At 44.5% G+C, this 27,782-nt stretch overlaps 2 protein-coding genes and 1 long non-coding RNA gene across 7 annotated transcripts in view; 2 read left to right on the forward strand and 1 right to left on the reverse strand.

The window, feature by feature from the left end:
• CCNI (cyclin I) overlaps positions 1–3,554 on the reverse strand; it is a 34,250-nt gene extending 30,696 nt beyond the window's left edge. The window contains exon 1 of the mRNA XM_074823428.1: positions 3,345–3,554. The gene's annotated coding sequence lies outside the window, so the exon portion shown is untranslated. The remainder of the gene's footprint in view (positions 1–3,344) is intronic.
• Positions 3,555–4,001: 447 nt separating this feature from the next.
• On the forward strand, positions 4,002–18,796 carry LOC141923067 (uncharacterized). 2 transcript variants are annotated; one of them, XR_012623175.1, is made up of 3 exons: positions 4,002–4,429; positions 4,669–4,855; positions 18,227–18,796. It is a non-coding gene; the product is annotated as an uncharacterized LOC141923067 (long non-coding RNA). The 2 variants fall into 2 exon arrangements; XR_012623176.1 differs by lacking the exon at positions 18,227–18,796 and adding an exon at positions 8,354–8,721.
• Positions 18,797–20,123: 1,327 nt separating this feature from the next.
• On the forward strand, positions 20,124–27,276 carry CCNG2 (cyclin G2). Of its 4 annotated transcripts, none has more exons than XM_074823430.1 (8): positions 20,124–20,403; positions 20,607–20,744; positions 21,736–21,873; positions 22,844–23,094; positions 23,258–23,336; positions 23,421–23,519; positions 24,414–24,619; positions 25,129–27,276. In XM_074823430.1, the coding sequence occupies exons 2-8, from the start codon at positions 20,634–20,636 to the stop codon at positions 25,259–25,261; spliced, it is 1,017 nt and encodes a 338-aa protein (XP_074679531.1). In that variant the 5' UTR covers positions 20,124–20,403; positions 20,607–20,633; the 3' UTR covers positions 25,262–27,276. The 4 variants fall into 4 exon arrangements, with proteins under 4 accessions (XP_074679531.1, XP_074679532.1, XP_074679533.1 ...); XM_074823431.1 differs by having other exon boundaries at positions 20,124–20,355; XM_074823432.1 differs by lacking the exon at positions 20,124–20,403 and having other exon boundaries at positions 20,420–20,744.
• Positions 27,277–27,782: the final 506 nt, after the last annotated feature.

Here is a 27,782-nt window from a genome sequence, read left to right on the forward strand (position 1 = left end):
ATTAAGGTTAATAAATCAGTGTTGATAATTTTTGCAGTTAGCAAACACACAGGAAGGGAAAATTTCAGACCATGTCTGCTTCATATTGAGGCGGAAGACACCTGAGATTTTCCTTCCATCTGAATGACTTCACCTTGCTTTTTTGGCATTTGAAAACAGCTGCTATTGTGCTGAATTCTCAGAGAAACTACTCTATTCTCAGCAAACCAGAATCCCCCTTGAAATCTACCTCCTCAATGGCCAGCCTGGTTTTCCTGCTGCTTCATCAGAGTGTCCTGGTGACAAGTACCTGTGTTTGTACCTTCTCTAGCCCCACTGAAAGTCATGGGAGAGAAGGAAAACAGACACAATTTGTTCCTCGGCAGGTTAGCTCGACGCCCATTTTACATCCTGCAGGAGAGGACCTTCAGATCCCACAACTGTTCCACTCAACTGGAGACATGTCTTCTCTTTTACTCACATTTTGCTCCCTGCTTGGGCAACGGAATCCTAAGGGTTATCATTTGGTGGTCAAAATACGATGTCTTCTTTTCCTGAATCCACTGGTCCTGCCCAGCCTTTTAAAAATCTATCCCTGGCAGGCTATGGAGCAGTGTGAAGTAAACTGCAGATTGTGTATCTACCCATTCTACCATCCTGTTTAGATGGACAATTTCTATCAGCATGACAGCTGCACCAAATCTTACTTCTAAGAAGTGCCATGTAAAAACACAAAGATTAAACCTGTGGATATATGTGCTCCCAAAAAGCCAGTTCAGCATCAGGTCAAGGTTAATTACCGCTTTAACCAGCGCATTGCTGCAGGTGTGCAAAGGAAAGCATCTTGCACAGGCCCTGGGGGAAGGCATGTTCCACCACATGAACACCACTCATGTTCTCATTTCTGTGGCCTGCACCAGGTACACTAAGAAGCAGCTGAGCACAGAAAAGTTGAGAAGGGAAAATGTATGAGAGTGTAATTACAGGGGAGATGCTCAAAGCTATAAAAAGCTAAACACTTAGGTCCACCTACTGATGTGAGAAGTTTATCCCAGGGCAATGACACAAGCAAAGGTAGTGGCGCTGAACAGCCTCACACTTGGACTGAAGCCTATTTAAATTGATAAATGTCTGTAAATATTACTTTTAACAAATAATCTGGAGATAGGAAAATAACACATTTTAGAAAGTAAATGTTGATTGCATCGAAGTATTAATATGACAGACAGAGCTCTGGATACTGCATGCCCTGGAAAACACAGGTCCCAACACCCGACTTGTCCGTTCCCTCGGCCAGAGTTTGTGCCAGCCCTCTAGCATGCAGGAATACAGAACACTGAGCTACAACCAGTTCCCTAAAACTACACCTGAGCTGAACTCCCCTTTACCACCTGGTTGTGCAGGAGTCCAGAAGGGAAGGCTGCACTGCCAGCCTGAACAAGCCATGCAGCTGGCCCGACTGCAGTCCTTGATAGCCCCAGGAGGGGACAAGTGGCAAAGGCCAGGGCACGGGCAGGGCCGACAATGGGGGTCTCATTGCCCTGGGGGGCCAAGGCTGCTCTCTCTGAGTAGCTCACACTCAGCAAACCTCAGGCTCTGCTGAGGTATGTCAGTGTCCTCAACTGCATCCAGAAAAGGCCGCCGAAGGCCAGACCAGAGCAGAAACACCCCACAGGAGCACTGATCTGCTCACCACTGGCTCTCATCCACACCGGCTGCAGCCCTGTGACACCCCAAACATGAAGCTGTGGGAAAGGCCGGTCTCAGCAGGCATCCCCGAGCAGGATCTTTTGTGAAGAGGGCCCCGATAGAGCAAGGCTCTTATCATGCAATGACAGAAGCAATCTCAGAGTATTTTTAAATAAGGATCCAGAGCAAACAAAGCACAGGACTCAATAATAATACAGAACAGGCACAGTAAAAGGAGCACCTAGGATCAGTTCTGTCATATCAAGCTATACACAAGCTCTAAATAGGGGTGAAGGATAATTATATGTATACCATGTGAAAGTTCAATTCCTGCTGGGGAGAAGCCAAAAGATCAGCTTTCCGCATCCCACGCCAAGGTCTGTGCAGGCACAGATGAGAGCGAGCCGTCCCCCAGTTACACGAGCCAGCCAAACTACTTCAAAAACAAAACTGAATCATTTGCAAGGTTCCAAAATCAAACCCTCAAGACAAGGAAAAGATGTTGTGATTTGCTTTTTGAGAGACAAACTCCTACCCAGCCTCACCTTGCAAAACCTGGGTTCCATATGCACCCCCCAGCAGTAGTCAGCCCCAGTCAGGGGGTAGCCCCACAGGAGGGGGGGCCACAGCCAGATCTGCCACCCCTGTGGGGAAAAGGTGAGAGATGCTCCAGAAAGGAGAGCTTCACAACAATTGTTGCTCAATTTTAAACATCTAGTTAATAAAAAAAATCTCACCCTTCTGTCTTTAAAAGGGGCTGCGCCATGTACAGGCTGTTGCAGCACACCACAGAAAGAATGTTTGAGGAGCACACAAAGGCTGATGCAGAAAGGCACTTTTAAATTCAGGCTCAAAAGGGTCTGCCTTCTAACTCCCTCATTTTTAAGAGTGGGAAATGCGGGATTGCTCCTTTTTCCCTCCTTCACAGGGTCAAAAGGGGAGGATAAGGGAACAGGTTTTCCTGTGCTCGATGGATGAGTTTCCAGGAGGATTTTTTGCAAGTCTGGTTTTCCACCACCTGCATGAAATAATTGACAGTAACTTCACTCCTTTAAGTTCACCCCTTTGGAGATAGATTTACAGAACGCAACGCCACTCTTCTTTCAAGGAAACTTCTTCCATCGCAGATGGGAGAGCAAAGAAGGAAGGGAGGAGAGCACAGCCCATCTCTGCAAACGAAGTACACGCAGACAAGAGAACAAAAAACAAATTACGTGCGCCACGAAGAGCTGCCCGGCCCAGTGCTGTGACAAGAAGTCACACCTGGGGCACAGATGTGCTGCTTAGACCCCAACCGGCCCCTGGCCCGGGGGTGGTAACGGGACACAGGAGGGGGGCCAACCGGGCACCGACGGGACAGGGGGGCAGAGGGCACGGCGCGCACCGCGCACACGCGCCGGCGTTGCACACCCACGCGCGCAGAGAAGCGCTGCACAGCGCCCGGCAGCGCTGCACACACGACACTTGGCACACGCACACAATGCACCGCTCGCAGGATGCGCGGCGGGAGCGCGCGCTTTGCACACCCCCGTGCAAGGCACGCGCGCTCCGCACACGCGCTACCTACCGGCGCTGTGCACGCACTGCATTGCACACGCGTTCACCGCTCGCCCCCCCGGCGCCTTGCACACCCGATCCCGTCGCGGGGACCCCCCCGTTCCCGCCCCGCGGCTCACCTCCCCTGCGCGGCGGCGGGGTGCCCGGCGGGGCCCGGCCATCAGCACCCCATGGCGGGGCGACGGCGGCGGGGCTCCTCCGCGGCGCTTCAGCACCGTGCGGGCCCCATGGCGGGGGCGGCGGCGGCGGCGGCGGCCGGCGGGCTCATGTCGCCATAGCCGGTGCGAGGCCGCGGCGATGGGGACGGGGAGGGGGGGGAGGGAAAGGCGGGCCGCCGCCGCCGCCGCGCGGGGAGGGGGGGGGGGGGTAAAATAAAATAAAATAAAAATTAAAAGGGGGGGGGGGGGAGCGAGAGGCAGCCCGCAGCCAGCCGCTTCCCGGGGGGAGCAGGGGAGGGAAAGAAGAAGGGCCGGCGGGGCGGCCTCCCCTCAGCCCATCCCCGCCTCCCGCGCGGCAGGGGCGGGGCGGGGCGGTGCGCGCGGCGGCCGTTGGCGTTCAGCACCGCCGCGGGGGGGACAACGCCGCGCGGGGGGCGCCGGCTGCAGTGGGAGGCGGCGGGGTTCGCTGCCGCGGAGCCACCGCTCTGTTCGGTTCCCGCCCGAACAACTGCCCGCCGCCGCCCGCGGGCACACGCTTCGCCGCTCGCTCCGGTGCGGGAGGCGGCGCGAGGAGGCTGTGAAGGGGGGGCGGGGGAACGGGACGGAGGGGACGGGACACGGGACACGGACTCTGTTCCCTCGGGCCGCCGGCGGAAGGATCGCGCGGAGGTAGTGCGGCACAGCCCGCTTGCCCGCCGTCTCTTCGCGGCGCCTGCGCGGCTGCGCGGACGGGCTGTCGCTGTTTCCGTGCCGGCGCTGAGGGCCGCCTCCGGCGGGGGGCTCGCGGCCCCGGCTTCGGGTGTGACAGAGCCGTGGGCCCCTGCCCGGCCGGTGGCCGTGGAGGGTGAGTGGGTCCCCCCCGGGGGCAGCGGAGCCGAGGCCGCCAGGCAGGGCCGTGAGGGCGGTCAGCTGTCACCGCCGCCCTTCGCACACCTTTCCCCTTCAAGCGGGGGTGTGGGTGCCCACGGCGTCTGTCTGCTCCTTCCAGCAGCCTCGGCATCAAAGGAGATTTAAGTTCGCCCCCCTCAGCGGCACTTTGGCAGCAGGCAGGTTAAAGCTTTAAAGTTTCGTTTAAAACACTCGGGGAACAATAAGCAAAGGCGTTTTATTTACAAACACATTCTTGTGCAGACGCTGAGTTCTCACTGCTTTTCTGTCCGTACCGTGCCTCCCGGCCTGTGTTTGCTGAGACAGAGCTCCCTGTCACCCTTAAAGCTGCATTATTTACTGCCGTGCAAGACGTAAACAGGAATTTACCCTTTACTTGCTTTATTTACTTACTTAGGCCTTTCCCCATCACAAAGGCCTGCAGGAAGGATTCACCGGCCTTCTCGTTTCCAGATGGCAGGCTCACTCTGGTGGTCCCACTGACATAGCGGAAGACAGATGCCCAAAGTGCCAGGGAAGCCGAGATGTTTTCTCACAACTCTATTTATTCCTTTGGTCCACTCAAGAACCAGACAACTAAACTTGTGAGTGTTCAAATTTTTTGGAACATAAGTTGGTTTTTTTTTTGAGGGGACTGGGGGTGTGTTATAATACTGTACAATAGAGACCAGGAACTGAATAAATACTTTGCCTGAAAATCCTGGCACTGTGAAGATGAGTGGCAAAACCTTGCTATACCACTAGAGGTTGAAATTAACAGATAAAAGCAAGAAGTTCAGAGCAAAGGCAACATGTTTTCTTTAAACTCCTTCCAGTATCTGTAGTTATTAGCTGTTCAGACAGCACACAAAGGAGGATTTCCTCTGGAGATAATAAGCACAGTGATATAAATCAAGCATAGAGAGAGCATGGGGTTTTTTTCTATTTATTTTCCTGACAAATGAAGTCAGAATCAGTTTGCTAAAAAATCATGTCATGAGCTTTTTTAACCCTTTCTCCAGTAATTCTCAGGCTACATTTATAAGACTGAGACAAATTTTTATTGCAGCAACCAGACTCCTCTGTGCATAGAGGATGCAACTGATCTTCGAATCAAAGCTTGCTGTGTGCTGCTCCCTTCCATTTTTCTTACTTTTTATCTTGAAATAGAATATGCCTTTCAGAACTAAGAAGGTGCAGAGAAGGGCAAGTCCCACTGGAATTTTATCTAGCTTTCCCAATTTCATTCTAATTCTTCTGGGTCTCATTGTTTAAGGATCAGTGTTTAAGAAGTCTGTGAAGCTGTTACGGTTTTCCAAAATCAGTTGGCCCACTGGTAGTTTGTGGCAGTGACCAAGGGAAGATAATTGAGCTGATGCTCCTAGCTGGGAAATTCTTGCTGGAGGTCTGACTGACACAGTCCTGAGATTGTTCCACTCCCGCAGCTATAAAATTGCATATTCTGACTGATTTGCTCTAGGGATTTCCATCAGGGCCCTTCCCAGAACATTTCGCATGTCAGCACTGGGAGCCTGAGGCAGTGCGGCACATCCTCAGACCAGCAGACTGTGGAATTGATGGTTTGGCAGGAACCTCTAGTGCTAACATACCGCAACAGAGCTCCTTTTATTCATCTTGTGCTGAATATGCCCTCAGCTGGATACATAGGATTACAGTCCTTTGTCCTCAGTAACAGTAGGAAGGGACAGTTGAGGCAGCACCCAACTGAGTTAAAAGTAGCGCAATAAACTAGTCAGCTACTGGATCGATCCTCCTTCTGAAGGAAATCCTGGAAACTGAGGAGTGAATCACCTGGCACAGGAGGGACCTCAGAGCAGGTCGTCCTAGCAGGGGGGTCAGTTGAAGGCGAGGGTCTCCTAGGACCACTTCAAGCCTCTGCAGGAGGTGGCCTAGGTCTGGGCACAACCGCCCAGGGGCCAAAATAGCAGCACAGTTGTACACACTCCAAGAAGAAAGACACAGCATGTGCCCAGAGCAGCTGAGGGTTATGGCGGGCAGGCTGCCATAAGTAAGGGGCTGCCAAGGCCAAGGGATTTAGAGAGACTGCTGAGAAAGAGATGGAGGCAACCAGCAAGAACCCTATGTGTTTGGGCCTGTAGCCCAGGGAGAAAGCAGAAGAGGCAATATTAAACCTTGAAAAAAATTAAGCTGGTGAGTGTAATGAAGCACACCTGGAGGAAGGCCACTGCACCATTACACGCAGGTGTTCCGCATGCAGGGACTTGATGCACTGTACAAAAATCTGATGCCTTGGAAAAGTATAAAGAGCCCAAGTGCCATGTCAGCCAAAGATGAAGTACACTTCGGTAGCAGGGAAAAGGCCTGTTCATCACTGTGGGGGGAAAGGAAGCGCGTCTGTTTTAAAGAGACCTGACAGGACAACTGCATTGTCACAGATTCAGTGGACTCGGTGTGAGGGTGTGCAGAGGGCTTACAGCAATATGGGTTGCTCTGGTCATACCAAAATGGAATGTGTCCCAGTCTGGCTCCCAAGACGGTGTGACAGTGTGCAAGTGTAACTACACAGGCAGACCAGTAAATATTAGACCAGTGAGAGATCTACGTTAGTGGAAACAAGAAAATCCCACACGTAAGGCATTTGTAATACCTGCCTTTCAGCTTACGCAATGCCTGGTTTTTCTACCACTGAGTGGAGGGAAAGAGGAGACGCTACAGGATTCACAGCCAAATCCCAATATGTGGAAAAGGGAAGGACATGAATCTTTGCAGCAGACATTTCTATCTGTGCTGTTTAAACACCCTTCAGAGGGAAAAACAGATGGTCTTGTGGTTTGGCTCTGTGTTCTGCTTTGGAGACCCAAGCGCTATTCACTGCATGACTTTTGACCAGCCAGTTAAACCCACAGATGCAAAGGTTAACAATAATTTTCATATCCACTCAACTTACGTGCACACAAAGTCCAGCACGGGCAAGCAGGCTTGATGAGTTCATATACGTATGCAGACAGCGACTTCAGAACAAGGATAAATTTACCCTCATGTCAGGTTGGTTGTGAGGCTAAATTAAAATATTTTGTAAAGCATTTGAATATCCTGAGGGGCTAGAGACATGCAAACTCTTAATAATAATTGCTGTTTGGATTTAGCTGGTCAAGTTCAGTGTAGTGTGGCAGAATAAGTCTAGTTATTCCTGCCATTACATGACTCCAGCCATTATATAACTTACCTGTATTTATTGCTAACCTGAGATCTTTAAAATAGTGAGAGAGTTTCAATCAGCCCAGAGAAGGCAATATTGACGCTGGTTTAGAGAACAAAACACACAAAACCTTAAAAAAAAAAAAAATGAAAAAGTCCTATTGTTCTTTTTCCAAACCGATCTCAGACATAAAATTTGGTGAGCAGCAGAGCTCTTGTCAGAAGTCACGTTCCTCACAAAAGAGGAAGGGCCCGGAGCGTCTCTGCTGCCTGCTTGTAGGCAGGTTGAGCTTGGGCCGTTGGTGGAGGAAACCCTCTCAGGGGCATCTGAGTGCTCATTGAAGCAATCAGGAGAGATATGTATGCTGATAGCACTGAAGAAATATCACACTCAGGGCTCAGAAAGACTTCTCTTGGAGGGAGCTTCTTTTTTTCAAAGACTGGAATGAAACAGACTCTCAGGAAGCAATTTTTTTAAAGTTGCAAAGAAAGCTACACTCTGTTTTCTTTGTTTAGAGGCACAGTTTGCAGAACAATATTGTGGAACAGTGGGAAAAGCAACAGAAGGAACCGAGGAGAATCCTAAAAAATAGTTTATAGTGAAATTACCTGACAAGACTTTGCCCAGCTTCCTGGGAGCAAGTGCTCATCAAATAAAAATCATCAGCACATAGGAACTCTCGGAGGAATGAAATGGGTTTGAACACTGAACTGTCTTTGACCTCTGTGAAAACTGAACTATCCAAAATCGCTAGTTATTTTTGCAAATTATAAGACTGTTCTACCTTATAAGTACATTAGCTATGCTTGTTCTTACAGGCAATAATGAATTGCCCTTTGAAAAAAAATGATCTAGTATTCCTGAAGTATGTGGCAAAGGAAAAAAAGAAGAAACTAAATGCAGTCTCCTTCATTTCTTTCAGCTTAAAATGTAGATTTCCACTGCAGCTGGACAGACAAACCCTGGCTTCAGTTTCACAAGCAGAATTCAGCTGTTCCATGCATGAAACTGAAGCTAAATTGTTGTCCTGGCGTGGAACAGGAAGAAGCATCTGGCCAGTGAGAGAGACTAGCAGCAAGCAAATCCCCTTTCCAAAGTACTCAAAGTTGGTTTACTTTTTCCAAAACAGATGAGAAAAAAAGCAACATAAATTTCCTGTCCAAATACTTGTCAGCTTTAGAAGAAAAAAGTTTAACAAAAAATAAAATAGCTTGCACGCTAAGTGTCTTGCACACTTTTAATAAAGAGAAAGAGCAACCGTGGCTGTGTGTAGCATGCACAGACAACAAATTCTGCAACTGTGCAATCTGTTCTGTCTCTTTTTAATCAACTGTCAGTTTTAGTGCTCTCCCTTATCAGAAACTATCACCTGTCATGCAGGGAGAGGCAATCTCAGGTATGTAGCCTTTCGGTTTTGATTGTAAGTCTGCAGAATCACATGTTAAAAGAAGTCTGTTGACAGTAGAAATCATCATAAGCTGAATCACAGGAGTGCTGGATCAAGTGTAACATCTCCACAGCCTCTCAGGACTTCATAGCTGCTTTCCACACTGCTTTCTGACAGTCTCTCACAACTTCTTCCTAACAGCAGAAACCTAAATAATTTACGAGGAAAACAAACCCTGCTATTTGAGCTGAAGAAGATTCCCTATCTGTTCCCACCACAGAGCTGCTTGAGACACTGAAACACACTTCTGCTTTCATCCAGAACAGTGAAATACATGCTTACATTTAGCAAATGAAGTACCTGATAGAGGTTCAGTGATTAATTCAGAGAGGAGAACTGCAAGCACTAAATGACTCTTTTTACCTGATTTATTTTTTACTAAATAAATGGCCCCATAATGTAATTTTCTCAACCTGAACAGATATTTTCTGCCGTTTGCTTTACTATTTGGGAAACATTCTCATCTATTCCATTTAATTTGGGAGTAGTAAAACCTTCAGACCGTGTCCCTCACCCTAGGGATCACACCTGTAAATCAGTCGTTCTTCCTAGAAAATACATGACTAGTCAGAAACGCGCATTGCAACATGCGAGAACACCAACAGCATAGAGGAATGTACGTCCTCCTCTACGACACTTCCAATTTTACCATTTTAGTATTGGCAGGGTGAATGATATAGTGGAACAGCTAGCTGATAGTAATATTTCATGCACGTTTCTCCTTAATTTTGTTTCATATATATGATCTGCATGCCCGAATCCAAATTACTATAGGGAAAAACATCCTTCTTACTTCAACTGTCTGTATCCAAGCCTTTTTGACCTGCCCTCCTAAAGGATAAAATGGTGCCCAATTTTTGAAAAACTCTTCGAAGAGTCATCATCTGGCCTAAAGTTTAATTCTTTTATAATTTGAAGAGATGTGTTTTCTTGAATCGCTTTCTAAACTACAATGTAATTTCTTATGACCTTTCTTAATAGTGCTAGAAGCAAAACAGTGGTAATACAGCAGTACAGGAGAATCAGAATTACCTACTTTCACAATCCAAGATCAATGAGTAAGTGGGCGTTATAAATGCAGAGGTGTTAGCTGCAATAAATAGTCATAAAATTGAAGTATAACTGAGGTTGGAAGTGACCTCTGGAGGTTTTCTAGGCCAAACTACGGCTCAGAGCAGGACTTACTTCAAAGTTAAATGAGGTTGAATAGTTTTCCACATTGCATCTAACAAAGACAATGAGTAAGTGCATGGGAACGGACATCAAGGTAAATCAAGGCAACGCCAGCTGTGTACTCTTGAGCATAGCTACTCCAAACAAGCCTTCAGCTAAAGCAACTTTATCATGGTCTTCAGGGTGGGAGAAAATATGAGTAACAGTACCTTAAAAGCTCATTCTCTCTGGCTCATTTAATACAGGTTTTCTTACATTGTTCCCTTCCAGAACATAAAAATTCTGTTTCTTTTCGCCATGTGACTACTTAAAGGCAGTTCATGCTAATTACCTGACAGTGGTTATACTTCACTATAGACATCATCATCTATAATTGGGTATTTTATGTCCTGGAGAGTTCATATCAGCACTGTAGGAGTTTATAATCTTGAAAAATGTATAGTGTATCTAATATATGGTGTATCTGTGACACTTGTATACGTGCCTTTTTAAATGGATAATCTGCTGCCCAGTAACACAATGACTTGCACTTTTCTGTGTGGGTCAGCATCACGTTCGCTGATGCTTTTTTGGATAGAAGAAAGGTTGCAGGTTTTACAAAAGTGACATACACTCCTGTTTGCTAAAAATCACCTGGCAGCCGGACTGGATACAGCAGTCCTCCCTTCCTGTCCTCGCTCTGGAATCCTTGCTGCTGGGGCCTGGCTTTTCTTCCACTGAAGGGAGAAGGGAGCTTTGCCATAGACTGCAGTGACAGCAGGAGGAGAGCAGACACAGATTAGGCAAGGTGTTGGAGGATTTTCTGCATGCTCTCTAAGTATTTAGGGAACCGTGTGATATGTGATCTTCAACACAAGGTTAGGCAGTTTGAACTCTTGAGTTAGACCCAGATATTTCCAGACAGGCAGAGCTACCTACTGACTGTACATCTGAGAAAGTACATCTGAATTATTTCTTCTGGCAACTATCAAGAGTATGTTAGTGAAATGTGCCTGGATATGGTAGTTTAAGATAGAACTATGCTGGACATGTTCCTGCAGCTGTTACTTGGAAAACATCTGTGGTACTGTGCATGGAAATTTGTACATCTCTGTTCACACTAGCACAGAGCAATTAATCTTGTGAAACAAAGTATAAATTATTATTGAGAAATATGAGAAGGACATTATGCACTAATGGATATGAAATGACTAGAGGTAGTTATCGTTTGGAAAGAATGGAAAAAAAATGGAATATTCCATTTCGGGCACAGGAAATAGAATAAGATTGGCAGACTCTGCGAGACTTCCAGAACTGCAACGGCTAGTCATTTGAGTAAGAATAACCAATCCACTAGACTGGAGGGGTGACATTTTTTATACTTACAGATGGAAAAAACCTTCCATCTGTGATAATTTGTGACAGTCTGTGTTTGTATAGTCTGATAAAGGAAAGAATATACAGGTTGACATGATTTCTTATTTACAGTTAATGGTTATCACTATGCAAAGCATAAAAGACATTGCCCTGAAGAACTCAATTTTAGCAAAAGACATACACAAAGGTAAATTCAAGAAACCCTGGGAAAGGACAATGAGATGTATTTTGTTTATAGCACATTAGATAATTAAGGGATCTTTCATCTCTTGAGGCTTTCAAATTAAGCCTGGGTCATTACAAGGTGTGCTTACTGAAATGTAACGGCCAGTTGTATTCAAGAACTCAGATAATCTATGAAAAGCAAGTGTGTAAGGAGTCTTTGGTAGCACAGCGGAGAGAGGCACAGTGAGAAATAGTGGGGGGATATCTGACCAGTGGCCAGAAATTTGTCACTGACTGCTACCGAGGTAGGGTTTCTGCTGAGAGCCGATGAGGCCTAAGTTACAATGTGTGACCCACCACGTCATCTCCCAATCTATGTATGGCCTCTGAGGTACAGAACATCAATACTTTGCTATTTTACCTATTTTCTCTCATGATACTTGCATTGCATGATTAAAAACCACAACTCAGGATGGAAGTATCTTCCTATTGTTTCATGGATGTTTTGTGCAAAGGGTCTTTCAGCCTCCTAGCGTTTAATCCAAGTTATATAAAATTGATTTGCACCATGTTAAATCTGAAAATAAATTTAAAATATCCCTTCCCAGTCCTCGTAACTGAATGTCTCCTAGCAAATCATTTTACTCAACAGCTGCCTGGTTCTACAGTCAGAAAGGTGACTGCTCTTTTTTTCTTGGTTTAACTTTTAATGACTAATTTAAATTCCATTTATGCAGAATCCCTATGATTTTGAAAATGCCTTCTGAAATTATGCACAACTACCTTTCTAAAAAAATACTTTAAAAAGCCTTAAGTACAACATTGCCTAGAATTATCTTGTCAATTAAATAAAAGAACCCACTTGAAATAAGTGACAAAAATGTACAGTGAATGAAACGTTACCTTACAGTAACAAATCGTTATTAAGAGACCTTTAAGCAAACTGCTAGTTACGTGGTCATGCTTAGACAAGCACAAGGTTATTGAAACATACAGCTTCCTTTCAGCCAATTTAACTTGCACTGAAGGCAAATTGTTGCCCTAAAAGCACTGAAGCACATTGTTCAGGCCTTTGGTGTAATTCTCTTGGCTTCTAAAAGATTACCCTTGCTGCACAATGTCAGTGGGATCAGAATTGGATCTGCATCTTCAGCTGCCATTATAAATATTGCCTGCAATGTCTTCCTGCAGAAAACTGATAGACACATCTGATAGTATTACCTTAAAAAGATAGGAAGCAATATTTCAATAGACTTGAAGATGAAATACAGATTTCTGACAATAGCTGCAATGGAAAACAATAAGACTGAGCCGGCTCACAAAGGAGCTGCAAGGGCACTAAAACAAAAGGCACCTAAACCCACCCAATGCAGAGATCATGAATAATAATTGTATTCTATTCACTGGATAAGTTACAAAATGTGTCACAGATTTGGAGCCTTTTCCGGTGCCTTCCTTTTTCTCAGCGCACAGATTGTGGAATTTGAACAAGGTGGGGCAACAGCAACCCGTGAGCAACAAAATGCAAATATTCTTGACGTGGCACCAGTGAAGTCATCCACAAGTGCCTTGCCCTTCTCACTGTCTTTACGTGAGGGTTTGCACGGGTGTGGGGGTGTAGTTCCCCCTTCCTCTTCTCATGTCAGAGCCATTTTCAAGGCCTCCAAGATGAGATTTCATGATGTTACAAAAGTACGTTGTGTTAGATACTGTGCTTGCAAGCTTGGCAGTTAGCTCCTTATCACCACTCTAGATGTTTTCAGCGCTGTGTAGAGAGAGGTCTTCATGAAAACACAGGCAGAGAATCAGGCTCGCTGAAGAATGCCATTCACTCTCCAGCCATTTCCTCATGCTCTGTCAGTATTGGGGATTGTGGGTATCTGTGGCTACCAACATACTGTACATGGGCTTGCTTAGAGCCATGAAATAATAGACAGGGGCCTGTCCACGGTGTTATTTCTGGAACAAAATCCTTTCACATCAGTGAAAATTCTCAATGAAGACTTGGAATTTCCTTAATGAATCAAGATTTTAGCACTACAAGCAATTCAATTTTTAGCTGCGTTTTACAAGTTTTATGCCAGCTACTATACAGGGAGTAAGAATATTTTCTAGGAAAGATCTGTTTTCCAATAGACTTTCTGATCTCTCTCTTCTAGTAACCTCATCTTGGGAGTCAGAAGTTAGGTTTCTCTGTTGTCAGAGGGGATTCAGAAATGCTTGCAGAGACAGTTTAATGTCAAAAGTATCTCTGATGAAACCTGAAGAAATGGGTGGGCAGGAGAACACTTCATTAAAACAGCATAAATTGGATGAAAACAGACCAAATGTTAATTGACGCAGTGAAAATGGAGGTCAGAAGTAGTCCCCTTCAGCACTTTGCATCAATATTTCATCTCCTCTAGAAGTCTGATGCTGCTCCCTTGGTGGTTAGCTGTAGTTTTGCTTTCTTTATAGTAGGAAGTTTTGCAATTTAAGTTATACAGATGCACTTCCTCTTGTCCCAGGACTTTGATGTAGCTGTGCTGGTATAGGGGTACTTACACTGATACAATGGCATAAATACAGTAGCCTTTTTTTTCAGTAAACAAAGTATGTGGTATCAGTACATGGCAGCTTTATACCAGCTTAAATGCATACCTAATTTTATGTGTACGTAAATATCTATAATATGTACAAGAATGATACATGCTTCCTCTAAATATACACTGGAGTTCTAGGTTATATATAACCAGCTCTGTGTACAACCAGGGTTCTTTGCATCTGGCCTGTCCCAGAATCGCAAGCTGCTTGGCTGAAATGCCTTGCAGTTAGCCATCTGTGGCAGACCTCGCAGCTTAATAAAGATCCCAACGAACAAACAGTGCTTCCAGGCTCACTCTCTGGATGCATCTGAAAAGCGTTTCTGGATGCCCATCAAAAAACCATGTAAACCTTGCCTTTGCAAAACAAAGCAGTACACCTAACCAGCCTAGCTGTGCTGTTACAAATTTTCTTCTGTAGGCTAACTTGTGTTTTCCTTTGTGGTGAGCTTCCCCTTGTCGTGGAAATTCCTCTCACCGACTTTGATGGATACACTTGACCCCTAGCCATACTTCAGTTTAAGCTGACTAAGGAGCAACAGGCCTCACACCCTGTAGTGAACCTGCGAGCTGGGGAGCTCCTGGCTCACATACAAGGAAGTGAAGGTGCCTCAGAAAAATATTTCAAAAGGTGGTTTCAAAGCCCCAAAATGCGAGATAACCAAAGTACAGAACAAGATACCAGACCTAAACAAAAACATCTACCTTGTTTATAGTATTGACTAGCAGCCAACTACTTCACTCTATAAATATTACCATCAGGATGGGCCCAATTTGAGCTTTTCCTGAATTGCAGCTGGACTGCACGCCAAATTACTCCCCCCTTGAGCCAGGATGCCTCTCAAGGTCTGAGATTCCATACCTGAGACTAAGAGATCCTTCCTTGCCCAAGGCGGAGAGACCCCTTACTCGCAACAGATCCTCGGTAGGTGGCTGATAGCATGCTGAATTAATGCTAATGAAACATTACTAATCCATGTAGCTACTCAGTTATAAACTTTGTATAGATAATTCCATTAGACATAAAACATTGTCTAAGTCAGACACTAAGATTGGACCTAGCCGCACCTAAGCTCCATAAGGAGTTTAGAAAACACGGGAGTCTGCTCTGAACCTTGTGACTCAAGGGCAGGGTCTTCCTTACCCTTTGTGTCTCTGGTCTCTGTGTGAATCATTCTAACTTGATTCTAACTCAGTTTTCCTTTGTATGTTTCTTCCATGCAGTAATTAATAAGATAAACTTTGCCATCAAACTTACTGAACCTTGGTAAACCCCTGTTAAACTTTGTTAAATTCCATCAAATTCATTGAACTTGGTCAAATTACTATTTTACCTCAATAATACATATTGCCATTTCTCTCTTTTGAGTGAGGTGCATTCTACTCATCCGCGACACCTACCTATTAACACTGTTAGATGCTATTTCTGCACTAGTTTTCCGTATGTTGCAGCAGCAAGACAAAAATCACAATCTCTAACAGTTTACAGTCTATCCTAAATTTATTAAGTTTCCATTGATTTGTGTTTGGGTCTTGTCGGCTCAAAATATTTCTGCTAAGTATAGCTCCCTTCTCCTGAGCAAACAAGCTGGGTTTCTTTTTTCTGCAGCCTCCCTTCCTAATTTCAACAGCTATTTTGAACTCAGGGTGTGGTCACCAAGACAGACATACATGCACTGCCATTGCTTGTCTCTAGATTTGTTCATGTTGCCAGTGAACCTTTTCCCCAACAACTTCATGTTTACATTAATCCTTGACCAGCAAGCCTTGGTCTCCTTCTGTCTTTTAGGAAGCATGTCATAAATCTGAATAAATTAATTTATTTATGAATTCTGAACTTGACCAGCTTCCATGAGCACAAGGTGAAAAGTGTGAAATTACACTCCTCTGTACTGAAGACAGGAGCTGTACCAGTGTGGACATTTACTCCTATGGCTACTAGAGGATCGAATGCCATTCTTCTTTAGGGGCTTCTGTCAGGGGAACAAATTTTAAATTCTGGCAGATTTGTGAATCATTTAATCTCCTAGACTTGTTCCCTCACAAAGGGCCTGGTGAGAGGAAGCCTATGCAAAGGCTTCAGTTTTGATAGCTTCTATCACCAGGCACTGGTCCCACTTCTAAAAGCAACAGAATCTGCAAAATATTTCTCAGATACATATATATATGTGTGTGCATATACATATGTGAGTAGCCTTTATATGTGTTTTCTAATATGTGTATTTCTGTATAAAAATAAAATGTACACACCGATGTAATTTTATTTGCTTAAAGAAGCTACTTCTACTCCCCTCAGTTAACAGAAAACACCCAACTGTCAAATCATCCCATTTAATTAAAACAGATTTTTTTTTTTTCATATGATGCCTCTTAAGGAGTTATGAAAGAATAAGCAGCTCTCAAGGGGGGAAAGGATTCTAGGGCTAATCTCATTTGAACCAGGCTCTCTTGATGTTTGATACTTTACCCATATTCTCAAATGAGCTTGAATTACATTTGAAGAAAATGCTAATTCACACATGAGCTGTTGTCTCTTCCATCATGGCAGAAAACAGAAAAAAGGATGTTGGCCAAACTAGACACATTTTTTCCCCCCAGAATTAGGTGCTAAGTCCCTAATCATTGTACAGCAGCAGTTTGGTCTTACGGGAAGAGTAGTCACAACTCTGTGACTTCTGCCGTCCGGTTTTCAGCACTGCTGCTTTCCTGGTGTGGCTGTCCTCCTACCAGTATAATGGGATAGCAGAGGGGCACTTAGATTAATTAGTGGCTGTAAAGCCTGTGGAGCTCTTTGGTTAAGTGGTTCAAAGGAAACTATTGTTCTAAGTGACCCCTATTGTTCTTACCTGGGTGTCCAATTGCCACACGGGCAGACTGCTTGTGTCTAGAGTGTTAATTACCACCTGTCCCTTAATCATGAAGGTTTGTAATCCTATTTCAGTTTGGAAATCCACATGCCACAAGGCCCAGTTAACATCTCTGATATCATCACCTGCTAGTCAATACACAGCTATTAGCCATGCATAACTATTCCCAATGAATTGCTGTGCAGACAGGCCTGGACAAGTTTTGCCAAGCCATATTGGAAGATAGTTTAGCAAGGCCAGTTAAAATAACACCTATTTAATTTGACAGTATTGGAAAGTCTTACAACAAGTAGTTTTATTTAGTTTAAAATTTGCCTTGCAGACGTTAAGGCTTCAGTATAAATCTTCACTTTTATTAGGATCACAAAAGATTTCAGATGAGTTCTCCTCCAGTTTTAATTCTATTTTTTGTTGATTTCACACCAGCCATCTGGTTCAGTGTAACTCAAGAATTCCCCTCTCAAAGGCTGTCGTCACTGTTTTGAAATAATGAGTGCTATAGCATCTGCAGCTACAGAATTTATAACTTATTTTCACTTACTGCATCTTTAGGTTCCCAAAGAATGTCAGGAAGGAATTGCTATTCTGTAAAGCACAGCATGTTACAGAATAGATAAATTGTGTTTTCTCAAAATACTGGAAACACTTCTCATTTCTTCCTGGACATACACACTTCCCTTAATCACAAATAAATGCCACTTTGAAAGAAAATTATTCCTTGCATAAATGAAAAAAAAAAAAACAAAAAAGATTTTATTTCTAGACCTTACCACAACTCCTCCTTTGCCCACAACCCTTGATTGTTCTGCCAGGTCCAGACAGCACAAGGAGCAGACTAATTTTCCCTGTTTATAATTCCAAAGCTGATGAATGCATCACTTACAGTGAGGACCCTTGGGGTTTGGTTGGGTTTTTTTCTCACTCTTACTTAGCTTTTTGCAACAGAGGAACAAAGATGGGGCAGGGATCCTTGTCTCCTAATGTAGAAAATGAACCCTTCTGCTGCAAGGCTGTTCAGCCATGCTCTTATAACAGATTCCCCCCCCTCAAATTACATGATATATGAATGATAATTTTGCAGAGTGTTCTACTAGGTTTAAATTAGTAAAGGAAAAGCAATACATGTGTTCAAGTAGATGTCGGAATTAGCATTTTTAGAATTGTCATGCTACGTGTTTACAAAGTGAACCTTTTTTGCCGTTTAGGTGTGGCTTAATACAGCAGTCAGAGGAGGAACATCCATACTCCATCTCTGTGATGGCAAAATGGGGAAGGGGGAAGTGGTGACTGCCAAGAGCATTTAGATAACAGAGACTGGAGCTCAGAGCCTCATCCTGGAAACATCACCTAGATGATGCCACAAGTCAACTCCATTAACAGCAATCAGTGTTGTTCAAACAGGAGCAGATCCACAGCTCTTACATCTGAGCCTAAAACTACTTGTATCCCTCCAATAAATCACTATGCCAGTTCATTCACCTTGCAGGGATGCTGTATTTAAGGGTGCTCAGATATATCTGACGGTACTTAGAAAAGCGCTGGTCTGTGTCAGGAATATCCCGAGGAGAAGTTGTGTGCGTTTGTGGGAATCTAAGAGCGCTTGTCATCAAAATAAACTTGAAGAAATTGTTGGCCGTCATCAGTGGCATAGCAGACAGGAACTATGCCTAGAAATAGAGATTGGCATAGCAACATTGCTGACTGTTTTGTAGAGAAGACTGCTTATTTTTCCAGACTGTGACATTTAATAAACATTTTCTGTTTGTTGAAACTGCAGAACCTCACTAGATCAAACTGAATGCTAATCTGCTCGAGTCGCCACCACAGACTTTTGTCTCCAGTATGTACACAGCACGAGTCACTGTGGTTTAATTGGTTTTGTCCTATGATATTTGTTCCTTTGTGTTTGTCCACGAAAAACAGACAGAACATGGAACACGTTGAAACAGCCCCACAAATCCTCCAGATGATGATTTATTTTGCAAGATCCTGTTTTATCTTGTCATTCGGGCTCTGTTAAGCTGCAGGCTGAGAAGCCCTTTGATGCAACCTCTGACTAGCGATGTGCTAGGGGCTCGATAGGTACCTGTGCAGCTTATATATGTATTATGAGTATACACCTTATATATTAAGGCTTATTAGCCATCTCCTACCTGAAGCATCTGACCCTGCATTCACACTCCACACAAATGGACTTTGATTATAGAGAAGCTTGGAACCGCACATCCTAAAAACACTGGGAACGCCAGACTAAAAACAGTTGACTCTTGGTTTGAAGCTTTGAGATGGAGCTTTTAAATCCAGATGGGCATCTTGAACCCTCAAGAAACAGTAGGAGAAGGGTCCCACACAGACACCCAGAGTTACACCCACGGGAGCTGAGCTACCTCAGGCCGCCCCCACTCGGGCAGCAGGTCAGCATTTATCTTTATCCTTTATTACAGCACAAGAGAACTGTGGGGACGGGAGGTGCTTCTCGGCGGCTTAACTGCCCGGCGGTGACCGACAGCCATTGCTGTGGAGCCGAGCGACTGCTGGGCCCCGGCCGTTGGCGCGCCCCGCCCCGCGCCCGGCTCAGTCACGGTTGCTAAGGCCCGGAGCTGTAGGCGGGGCAGAGGTAGAACTCATCCGGCCAATCCGGAGAGAGCCGCCTTCGGTCAGCGACCAATCGCTGCCGGTCAATAACACACCCCCGCGGGGTGGGGCAGCCGCGCTGCCGGCCAATCAGCGGCTGGGGAGCGCGGGCCAATCAGGGCGGGGGAGGGTTTGGGCGGACTTTTTAAAACAGCTCAGACACCACCGAGGCTCTGTGCTTGTGTCCCTTTAAAGGAGTGATGCGACCTATTCTTGTGTTCCTCCGCCAGTGTCTAGCATTCCCTCGGGAGAAGAGCGGTTCCGCCCCGCTTCCCGTCGAGCGCGAGTGCTGTTGGATGGGTGCGTCGTCCCCTGATCTCCGGGCCCTCTCGGGGCACCCCTAGGGTGCGCGGCTGGAAGCGGACTATTTTACTTCTCCGCGGCGCCTCACCGGCCGGGCCTAGCAGGGAGCGCTCCGCGCGGGGCCATCTGCGGGCCGCCAGAACAAAAACAAGGGGGCGGGGCCGTGCCGCCTCCATTTTGATACGGGGCTGGGGCGGCGGCGGCGGCTGAGAGCCGGGGATGGTGCCGCTGCCTCGGGCATCGCCGTGACTCGCCGGGGGAGGCGAGCGGGGCCGGCTGCGGGTGGGGGCGCAGGCGGCCCTGCCTGGATGCGGGGCCAGCGGCGGAACCGACCCGCGTCCGTGCGGTGACGGGAGCCGGGCTCGCCTCCCCCTCCCCGCCGCGGAGGAAGCGAGCGGTGAGGACCGCGGGGGGGGGGGCCGGTGCACTCTCACCACCGCCGCAGGTGAGTGTGCCGGCAGGGCCGGGCTTGCCCTCTCCTTGAGGCGTCCTGTCGGGCCCCTTTGTTCGTTTCCCCACTGCTGGCAGGGGTGGTGGTTCCCCCCCGGGCGGAGGCGGTTGAGAGGCCTCGGGCGGGGGGCGCCCGGTTCCCTTTGTCCGGCGTGAGGGAGAGCTGCCAGCTGTTGACGAGGTGTGTCTGCTGTGAAGGTAAAGGATCCGGAGGCAGGGGAGAAGATGAGCAGCGAGGCGCTGTGGCTTTTCAAGCAGCTGAATCTCCACCTGGAGCAGGAGGGGAGGTTTCAGCCCCGTGAGAAGGGGCTCAGCCTCATCGAGTGCGCTGCCGAGGTGAGGGGGGGAATCTGGGCTGGGGTAGGCGCGGAGGGAGGGAGGAGGACAGCCACCTCAGGGCAGGAAATAAGCGTTTTAGAAAAGAAACCTTCGAGCTGGAAGGGAGACGTTCGTTAACTTCGGAAAGTTAATTCTTTCTTCTGTAAACGTCAGTTTTGTTTTAATTCTGTCTTAATCTGTAGCTACTAACATAGGCTACATTATTAAAGAACTATGACCTACAGGACGAGTAACATACTTAAGCCTTTAATATTTATTGTTTAAACTTCGAGTGAACGCCGAACCAAAATAAGTGTTTTATTTTCATCTCCGGAGCTTTGTAGCACTGTGTTGTACCCACTGCAGGAAAGCTGGGATGTCAAGGAGACAATTAAGAAATGGGGAAATGACCAGCTTTTCATTAGCAAGGTCTAGGGAAATGAACCTAGAAACACTCAGTGCTTAACGGCAATAAGTAAGCATGAATATTTCCATGTTAATGACTAGAGTTCCTTACGGCGTTTAGGGCGGGCTTACGTTCCTTCTGATTTTTGTGAGGTTTTTGGAAAGGGCCTTAACGTTTAGCAGAAAAAGTCTCTGAAATCAGTCTGCTTTGTTTTGAAAGCAGAACATCTGTCACTTAAATATTGACATGCAGGCAAAGAGGAGAATAAACTGAGTTTGGTCATCTCTGTTTCTGTAAGGTCAGGAGTCATTCTGTGTATGCACTTGGTAACTGTTGTCTTAAAATAACAAGTGCCTACTTGGAAATGTGGTTGTGCTGAGTATTGCACCAGTGAGACTCGGGACCTGGCTGTAATTCATGTACCTTAGGTGTGTTTTGAGTCTCAAGTATCTAAATTATTTATTTTTAAGTAAAGCGATATAAAGTATTTAAGGAAAAAAAAGAATTGCTTCCTTTTGATCTAAGTAAAAGGTGGCTGAGGGAGTGAGTGGTTACAGTCATCACTGCTGCCACTTAGTAATTCTGAGTTTGCTTTTGCCATAGAATGAAAATACTCTCTGCCCGAGACAAAGGAATGCCAAGGTGGAAGATCTTTGGAGTCTGACGAACTTTTTTGGTTTTGCAACTGAAACGTTTGTTTTGGCTGTTAACATTCTGGACAGATTCTTGGCTCTTATGAAGGTATTTTGGGGGGAGAATACCTGCTATATAGTGTCAACTGAGGATATACAATCTTCCTGTGAACTTTCTTGTCTGACAAAAAGGGGAAGGTTGTGATCTAGGACATAAGTGCGGGTATTTACTTGTTCTATGCTAGCAACACTTCTGAAGACCTCCTTTGTAAACTTGGCATTGAGTACAGTTCTTTTTACCTCTAAAGGCAAGTAACGGCATGGTTTATTTCCTTTAATCTGTAGCCTTTACCAGGTGGACATAGAAGACTAAGAAAGGAGGAATTAGGAAGGAATAAAATTTGTTACTATTTCTAGGTACTGTATTAAAGCTTAGCTTAATGCCAGAAGTAATACTGAATGATCACTTGGATGTTTTTCTTTTGTGTTTGTGCTGCTTTATGGCAGGCAATTTGAGCATAAACCAGTTCCCATTATTAAGGTGGCAGAAAAACTAAAGTTGCATCAGTTCTCTGGTCTGACTGTCCTTGAGGTTGCACAAAATGTTATGCTGCTACATAGGAGAGAATAGCAGAGGTAAGAACAAGTTGTGGAGGGATAGGACTGCCTAGAACAGGCTCAGGCTGGATTTGTGTAGTCTTTAAATGAGGGTAAGTGAGCACTGCCGCCTGGAGAAGCGGAGTATTGCAGTTCTTACTGGAGTTTATTTGTTGTGTCGTGATGTGGAACAATTTCAGTAGAGGGTGCTCAGCTGTTGAACTTCCTCTGACTTAGCTATGGCTGATTGATACTGCTTTATTGGCTCTGTTTCACTGAAACTTAAGTGATGTAACTAGTTACGACTAGGTGAGGTGTATGAGTAGACTGATATCAGGTCAAGCTGAGATAAGCAAATCTTTGTACTGAACTGTGAATATTCAAAACAGCTCACCTAGGCTGGGTGAGCTGTTGGTGTTGCTGTATGACAAGTATGGTGTTTATGCAGGGGGAAGTATTCAAGTGCTTCCTCTTCTTTTTAGGTGAAACCGAAGCATTTGTCTTGCATTGGAGTTTGTTGTTTCCAACTGGCTGCTCGAGTAGTTGAAGAAGAATGCAATATTCCATCTGCTCATGAGATCATCCGGATCAGCCAATGTAAATGCACTGTGTCTGACCTGAAACGGATGGAGAAGATAATTTCAGAGAAGTTGCACTTTGAATTTAAAGCTACTACTGCCTTAACCTTCTTGCACTTGTACCATACTATTGTACTCTGTCATACCTCAGAAAGGTGAGTTGAGTCGCATGTTGTTGGTAGTTTGATAAGCTCTTTTTCTCTTTATTTGCCTCCTAAATGATTATGGCATGGGCTCTAGAGGAGGCAGCTTCTTAGTTTTTACTTCCTGACAAGTGAATGCTTGTTGATACATACTTTTCTCTTGGGTGTTTTACAGGAAAGAAGTATTGAATCTCGACAAATTGGAAGCACAGCTAAAAGCTTGCAACTGTCGCCTAGTCTTTTCTAAAGCAAAAGTAAGTTGAAGTAGCTTTCTTTGACTTCTGAGTAGGTTTTGATTCATGTTATGTTGAGCAGTGGGGTTTTTTTTGTCCTTCTAGCCATCTGTCTTGGCCCTGTGCCTTCTCACTCTAGAAGTTCAGACTTTGAAATCTGTTGAGCTGTTTGAGATCCTTCTGCGAGTTCAAAAGCATTCTAAGGTAAATATTTTCTGTGGACACTTTTTGCAGTTGTTGGGAGTGGTGCAGTTAATGATGTACAGTGTTACATTTAAGGGACCCCTGCTGTCAGTGTACCATCCTTACAGGTATTGTTTGGCATCAGCTGAAATAAGCAATGAAATGGGTTTTTAAGTGTCTGTGTGCAACTCTTTTAACTAACATGATTTCCTTGGTAGAATGCCAAATGCAAAAAGCTGCTGCTTAGAGAATGAGGTCAGGTAGTCATTTTGTACTGGCACATCTTGGCAGCTGCCTGGCTGGTTTGAAAAAAATAGCTTAAATGTATAAAATCAGAAGAAATGCTGACCTAATGCCGACACACAATACATGCTTTAACAAGCAGGTGATTTAACTTGTACAGTTCTAGCTGTATGTTCTAGAGAAACTTCCAACTGGTTCATAGAACTACAATAACTGCTGATCTGGTTGTTCTTTTTGCCTGAATAACTAACATGGTATTTACAGCTTTTAGCTGTGTGCTGTATCAGTTGATGGTCTAGAACAAGCTTTTCACTTCCGCAGTCAAACTGAACTAACGGAGTTTCTTGAGGGGTGGAAGCAGTTCCTTGAAGTATGAGATTATGCCATTTTAAAATGGAATAATCTTGGCTTCATTTTTCCTTTGGAAGTGATAATGAAAAATCTTAACTGCAGCTGACAGGCAAACTGTCAACTCAGACTTCAAGGTGGACATTTCTAGGAGGTGTACAGCAGTTCACCTTCAAAAGCAGTCCAACTTTGACAAAGGTATCAGTTATGACTCATATCTTGAACTGATATTTAAGTCTTTTTCCAAGAAGGTAAAATGGAGGGAGGGGTTATCTTTAGAGCCTGTGTGTAATAGACTAAGTAGGTTATTTTTTTGCTTTTCAGATAAGTGATAGTGACCTGCTTTACTGGAGGGAACTAGTCTCAAAATGCCTAGCAGATTATTCTTCTCCTGAATGTTGCAAGCCTGATCATAAAAAGCTAGTTTGGATTGTTTCAAGACGTACAGCCCAGAATCTACAAAACAGTTACTACAGTGTTCCTGAGTTGCCAACAATTCCAGAGGGTGGATGTTTCAGTGAAAGTGAGAGGTTAGTAAAACGTAGACCAGGTGGTTAATTTGTTGGGAATTCTAATTTTTCTAGAAATGTTAATGGTAATTCTGTATAACTAGACTTATTCATGACTACTCGGAAAAATGCTAGCTTTGAAAATACTGATGTACTTTTTGAACACCACAATGACAGTTCCCCATTTTTTTTCTGTTCAAGATGTATTTTAAGTCCAAGTGCTTAAAAGGGTGGAGGGAGTCATTCCTTTTTTTTAAGGCAGGAAGGCTTACAAAGCATTTAAGTCTTCTAAAGTAATTTATATTTGACATCTTGAACACTGGCTTCTTCGTAGGAGATTTTTTTTGTCATTAGAAGAAAGAATGTTATGATTTGTTATGATTTAAGCCTTAGTGCTGAGAAGTGTTTAGATCTGGGATGTTAACGCTAGGAACGGAAAAGCGTGCAGGAAAACATAGGATTGAGGAATAGTTTGCCACTGTCAAGGGTTTGTGCTTTGTTGAAATTACCTTTTGTACTGTTCCTTCTAGTGAAGACTCCTGTGAAGATATGAGCAGCGGAGAAGAAAGCCTTAGCAGTTCTCCTCCAAGTGATCTGGAAGGCACCTTCTTCTTTGAACTCAAACCTAAAACAAAGTGGCAAACTCTTAGCTGTCGGTCTTAGCATTAAATCTTGATTGTATTAGGTTGAGATTTTTTAGGCACCATGGAGTCTTTTGGCAATAATAAATGAGATGGTAATCTGTAAACTGTATTAAGGCAAGAACTGCTGTGTTCTATCAATGCTTTGAATGCCTGCCCTGGTTTTCTGTTATAATTTTAAGGAAGAAAAAAAAAATCCCATTCAGGTCCCCAGTTCAGCAAAAAAGTTCATGTATGATGTACAAGCATGAATATAGTTGTGTGCCTGGTGATCCAAAATGCTTAGCAGCTAAACACCAGCAGTGTGCCCTGGCAGCAGTGAAGGCTGACAGCAAACTGGGCTCTGTTAACAGGACTGTAGCCCATAGATTGAGGGAAGCAGGGTTTTTCTTCCCTTTCCTTGGCATTCATTCTTATGTGGTACAGTGTCCACTTTGGGGCTCAAGATGTTGATCAACTTGTGCAAGTCCAATGGGAAGCTGCCAGGCTGGCTAAGCAGTGTGGGGTACAGGACCTGTGAGGGGAGACTAAGCAAAATGAGCTTATTCAGCCTGGCAAAGTACCAAAGTACCACCAGCCTTTTGGTATGTAAGAGGAGGTTGCTGAGGAGATGACTTCAGGATCTTCACTGAGAGGCATGGTGCAAGAATGAGAGTCTTTCATTAAATTGAAATGTGAATTTCTTAGTTAATGGAAGAAGTTTGCTCGGTGGGGACAGTCAAGCATGGGAGTGGACCGAGAGGGGCTGTGCAGTCTTTGTCCTGGGAGGTTATCGGGATTCAACATGACAAAACCCTGAGCTTGGTCTGAATTCAGTGCTGAGCCTGCTTTGAGTGGGAGCTTGGACTTAGAGTCCTCTCGAGGGCACCTCCACTCTTTACTATTTTGGGATTAGATCAAATTGATTAAGTTAGTTATGTGGAATGATGCGCTTACAAAGTAGCAGGCTGAAATGATTTACTGTCAAATGGGCCAAATACTGAAACTGCTTTAACACTTCACATGTGCTCCTTTTCAACAGGGTCTTGAGTTGTGTACTCCAAGTAGATTTTTTTTTAAAGCTTGGTTTTTATAAACTTCAGGAATCCCTATTTCGCAGTAGGAGTATGCATGGCAAGAAGGAGGCTTCTAGTCAATACTAGTTTTTACTAAAGGATGGTATGAAGTGTGTGGCAGGGAGTAATTTCATATTTTCTTTGAAACATGTTTTTACACTGAAATTCACATTGTATACTTCAATGGGTTTAAAATCTTGACTGTTAACATGTCAATCCATACTATTAGCTTAGAGTTATTAACATGGTAAATCTTTAAGTCTACATTCCTTTTAATATTTAACCCTTGTAGTCTTTCAGTATATTCATGTTATTGATTAAGTCATAATCAAGACTTGTTTGCATGCTTATGTAAAGCAGTTAGTGCAGGAAAAGTTGGTATGCAGTAATATCAGGTAAATGTGATGTTGATGAAGTAGTTAATGTAATGTTTTTTCTGAACTTTTTTACTGAAGCACAAATTTGAAATACGATTGTGTTTCTCCATATTGAGAACATGGCTAGGTAGCAAGTGGACTAATTAGGTCAGAATAATGGTGTGAAGTGTGTTGGTGCCAAAGTAGAAATGAAGGAGCAAACAAGCTAAAGGCTGTTTTGTAGATGCAAGCATTGTTTAGAATGGTAAAAACAATGATGTAAGTTCATAACTGTTATGTGATTTGTTTTATAAAAATACAAAAAGTTTACAAAAATGTATATAAAAATGTAAATTAAAAAATGTACAGAAAAAAATTTAAAACAAAAAATGAGCAGGAAATACTGTATTTTTTTACATTGTATGTAACTTTTTGTAGGTATGTTGCATGTAGATAGTAATTTATTGTGTACTCTGTATAAGTACTGTACATCTGAAGACTTCCTACTTCAAGTTTCTGCGCCTGGAAGCTCCCTTCTGAAATGGAGTACTTCGGTCGCAGGTACCGAACCTACTAAGTCTTGTTTCAGTTGAGAACAAAAATAAACCAAGTGCTGTATTTGTTAACCGGTATGAGTTATGGCTGGTTACTTGAAGCTGTTGCCTGGCTTTAGGGGGGGGGGTTTTTGCTGTATTGCTTGTACGGTACTGCAGCCTGTGTTCCAGGTTCCCAGGAAGTTCTGGTAAGCAGTTTGCAAAGAGAAAAGAGACTTCTGTATGGCTTGCTGCTGGACCTTGGCTCCTTTCAGTTGTAGAAGCCCGTGTGAGGTATCTGCTTATCACCCAGCTGCAGCCAGGCTCTGTCGTGCTGGGATGAGTGTCGTGAATGGCGCGTTTGCACATCTGGCAAATGGGAGCTCCCACTAGTGGTTGAGTTAGGGGTCACCACAGGCAAAGTGTTGCTTTGCTGGATTTGTGGTTGCTGCTGTTCCCAGTCTTCTGAGTGAAACCTGGTCTCAGGATGTGTCTGTGTTTTGGCAATCCAAAACACCTACAGTAACTCAAAGGCAAACTTGAGCTTGTTTCCTTTTCATTTCATCCTGCCCATCTTGCCGAAGTATTTTCAAATGATG

This window comes from Strix aluco, chromosome 4 (assembly GCF_031877795.1).
Source record: "Strix aluco isolate bStrAlu1 chromosome 4, bStrAlu1.hap1, whole genome shotgun sequence".
In the NCBI taxonomy this organism is placed as follows: domain Eukaryota; kingdom Metazoa; phylum Chordata; class Aves; order Strigiformes; family Strigidae; genus Strix; species Strix aluco.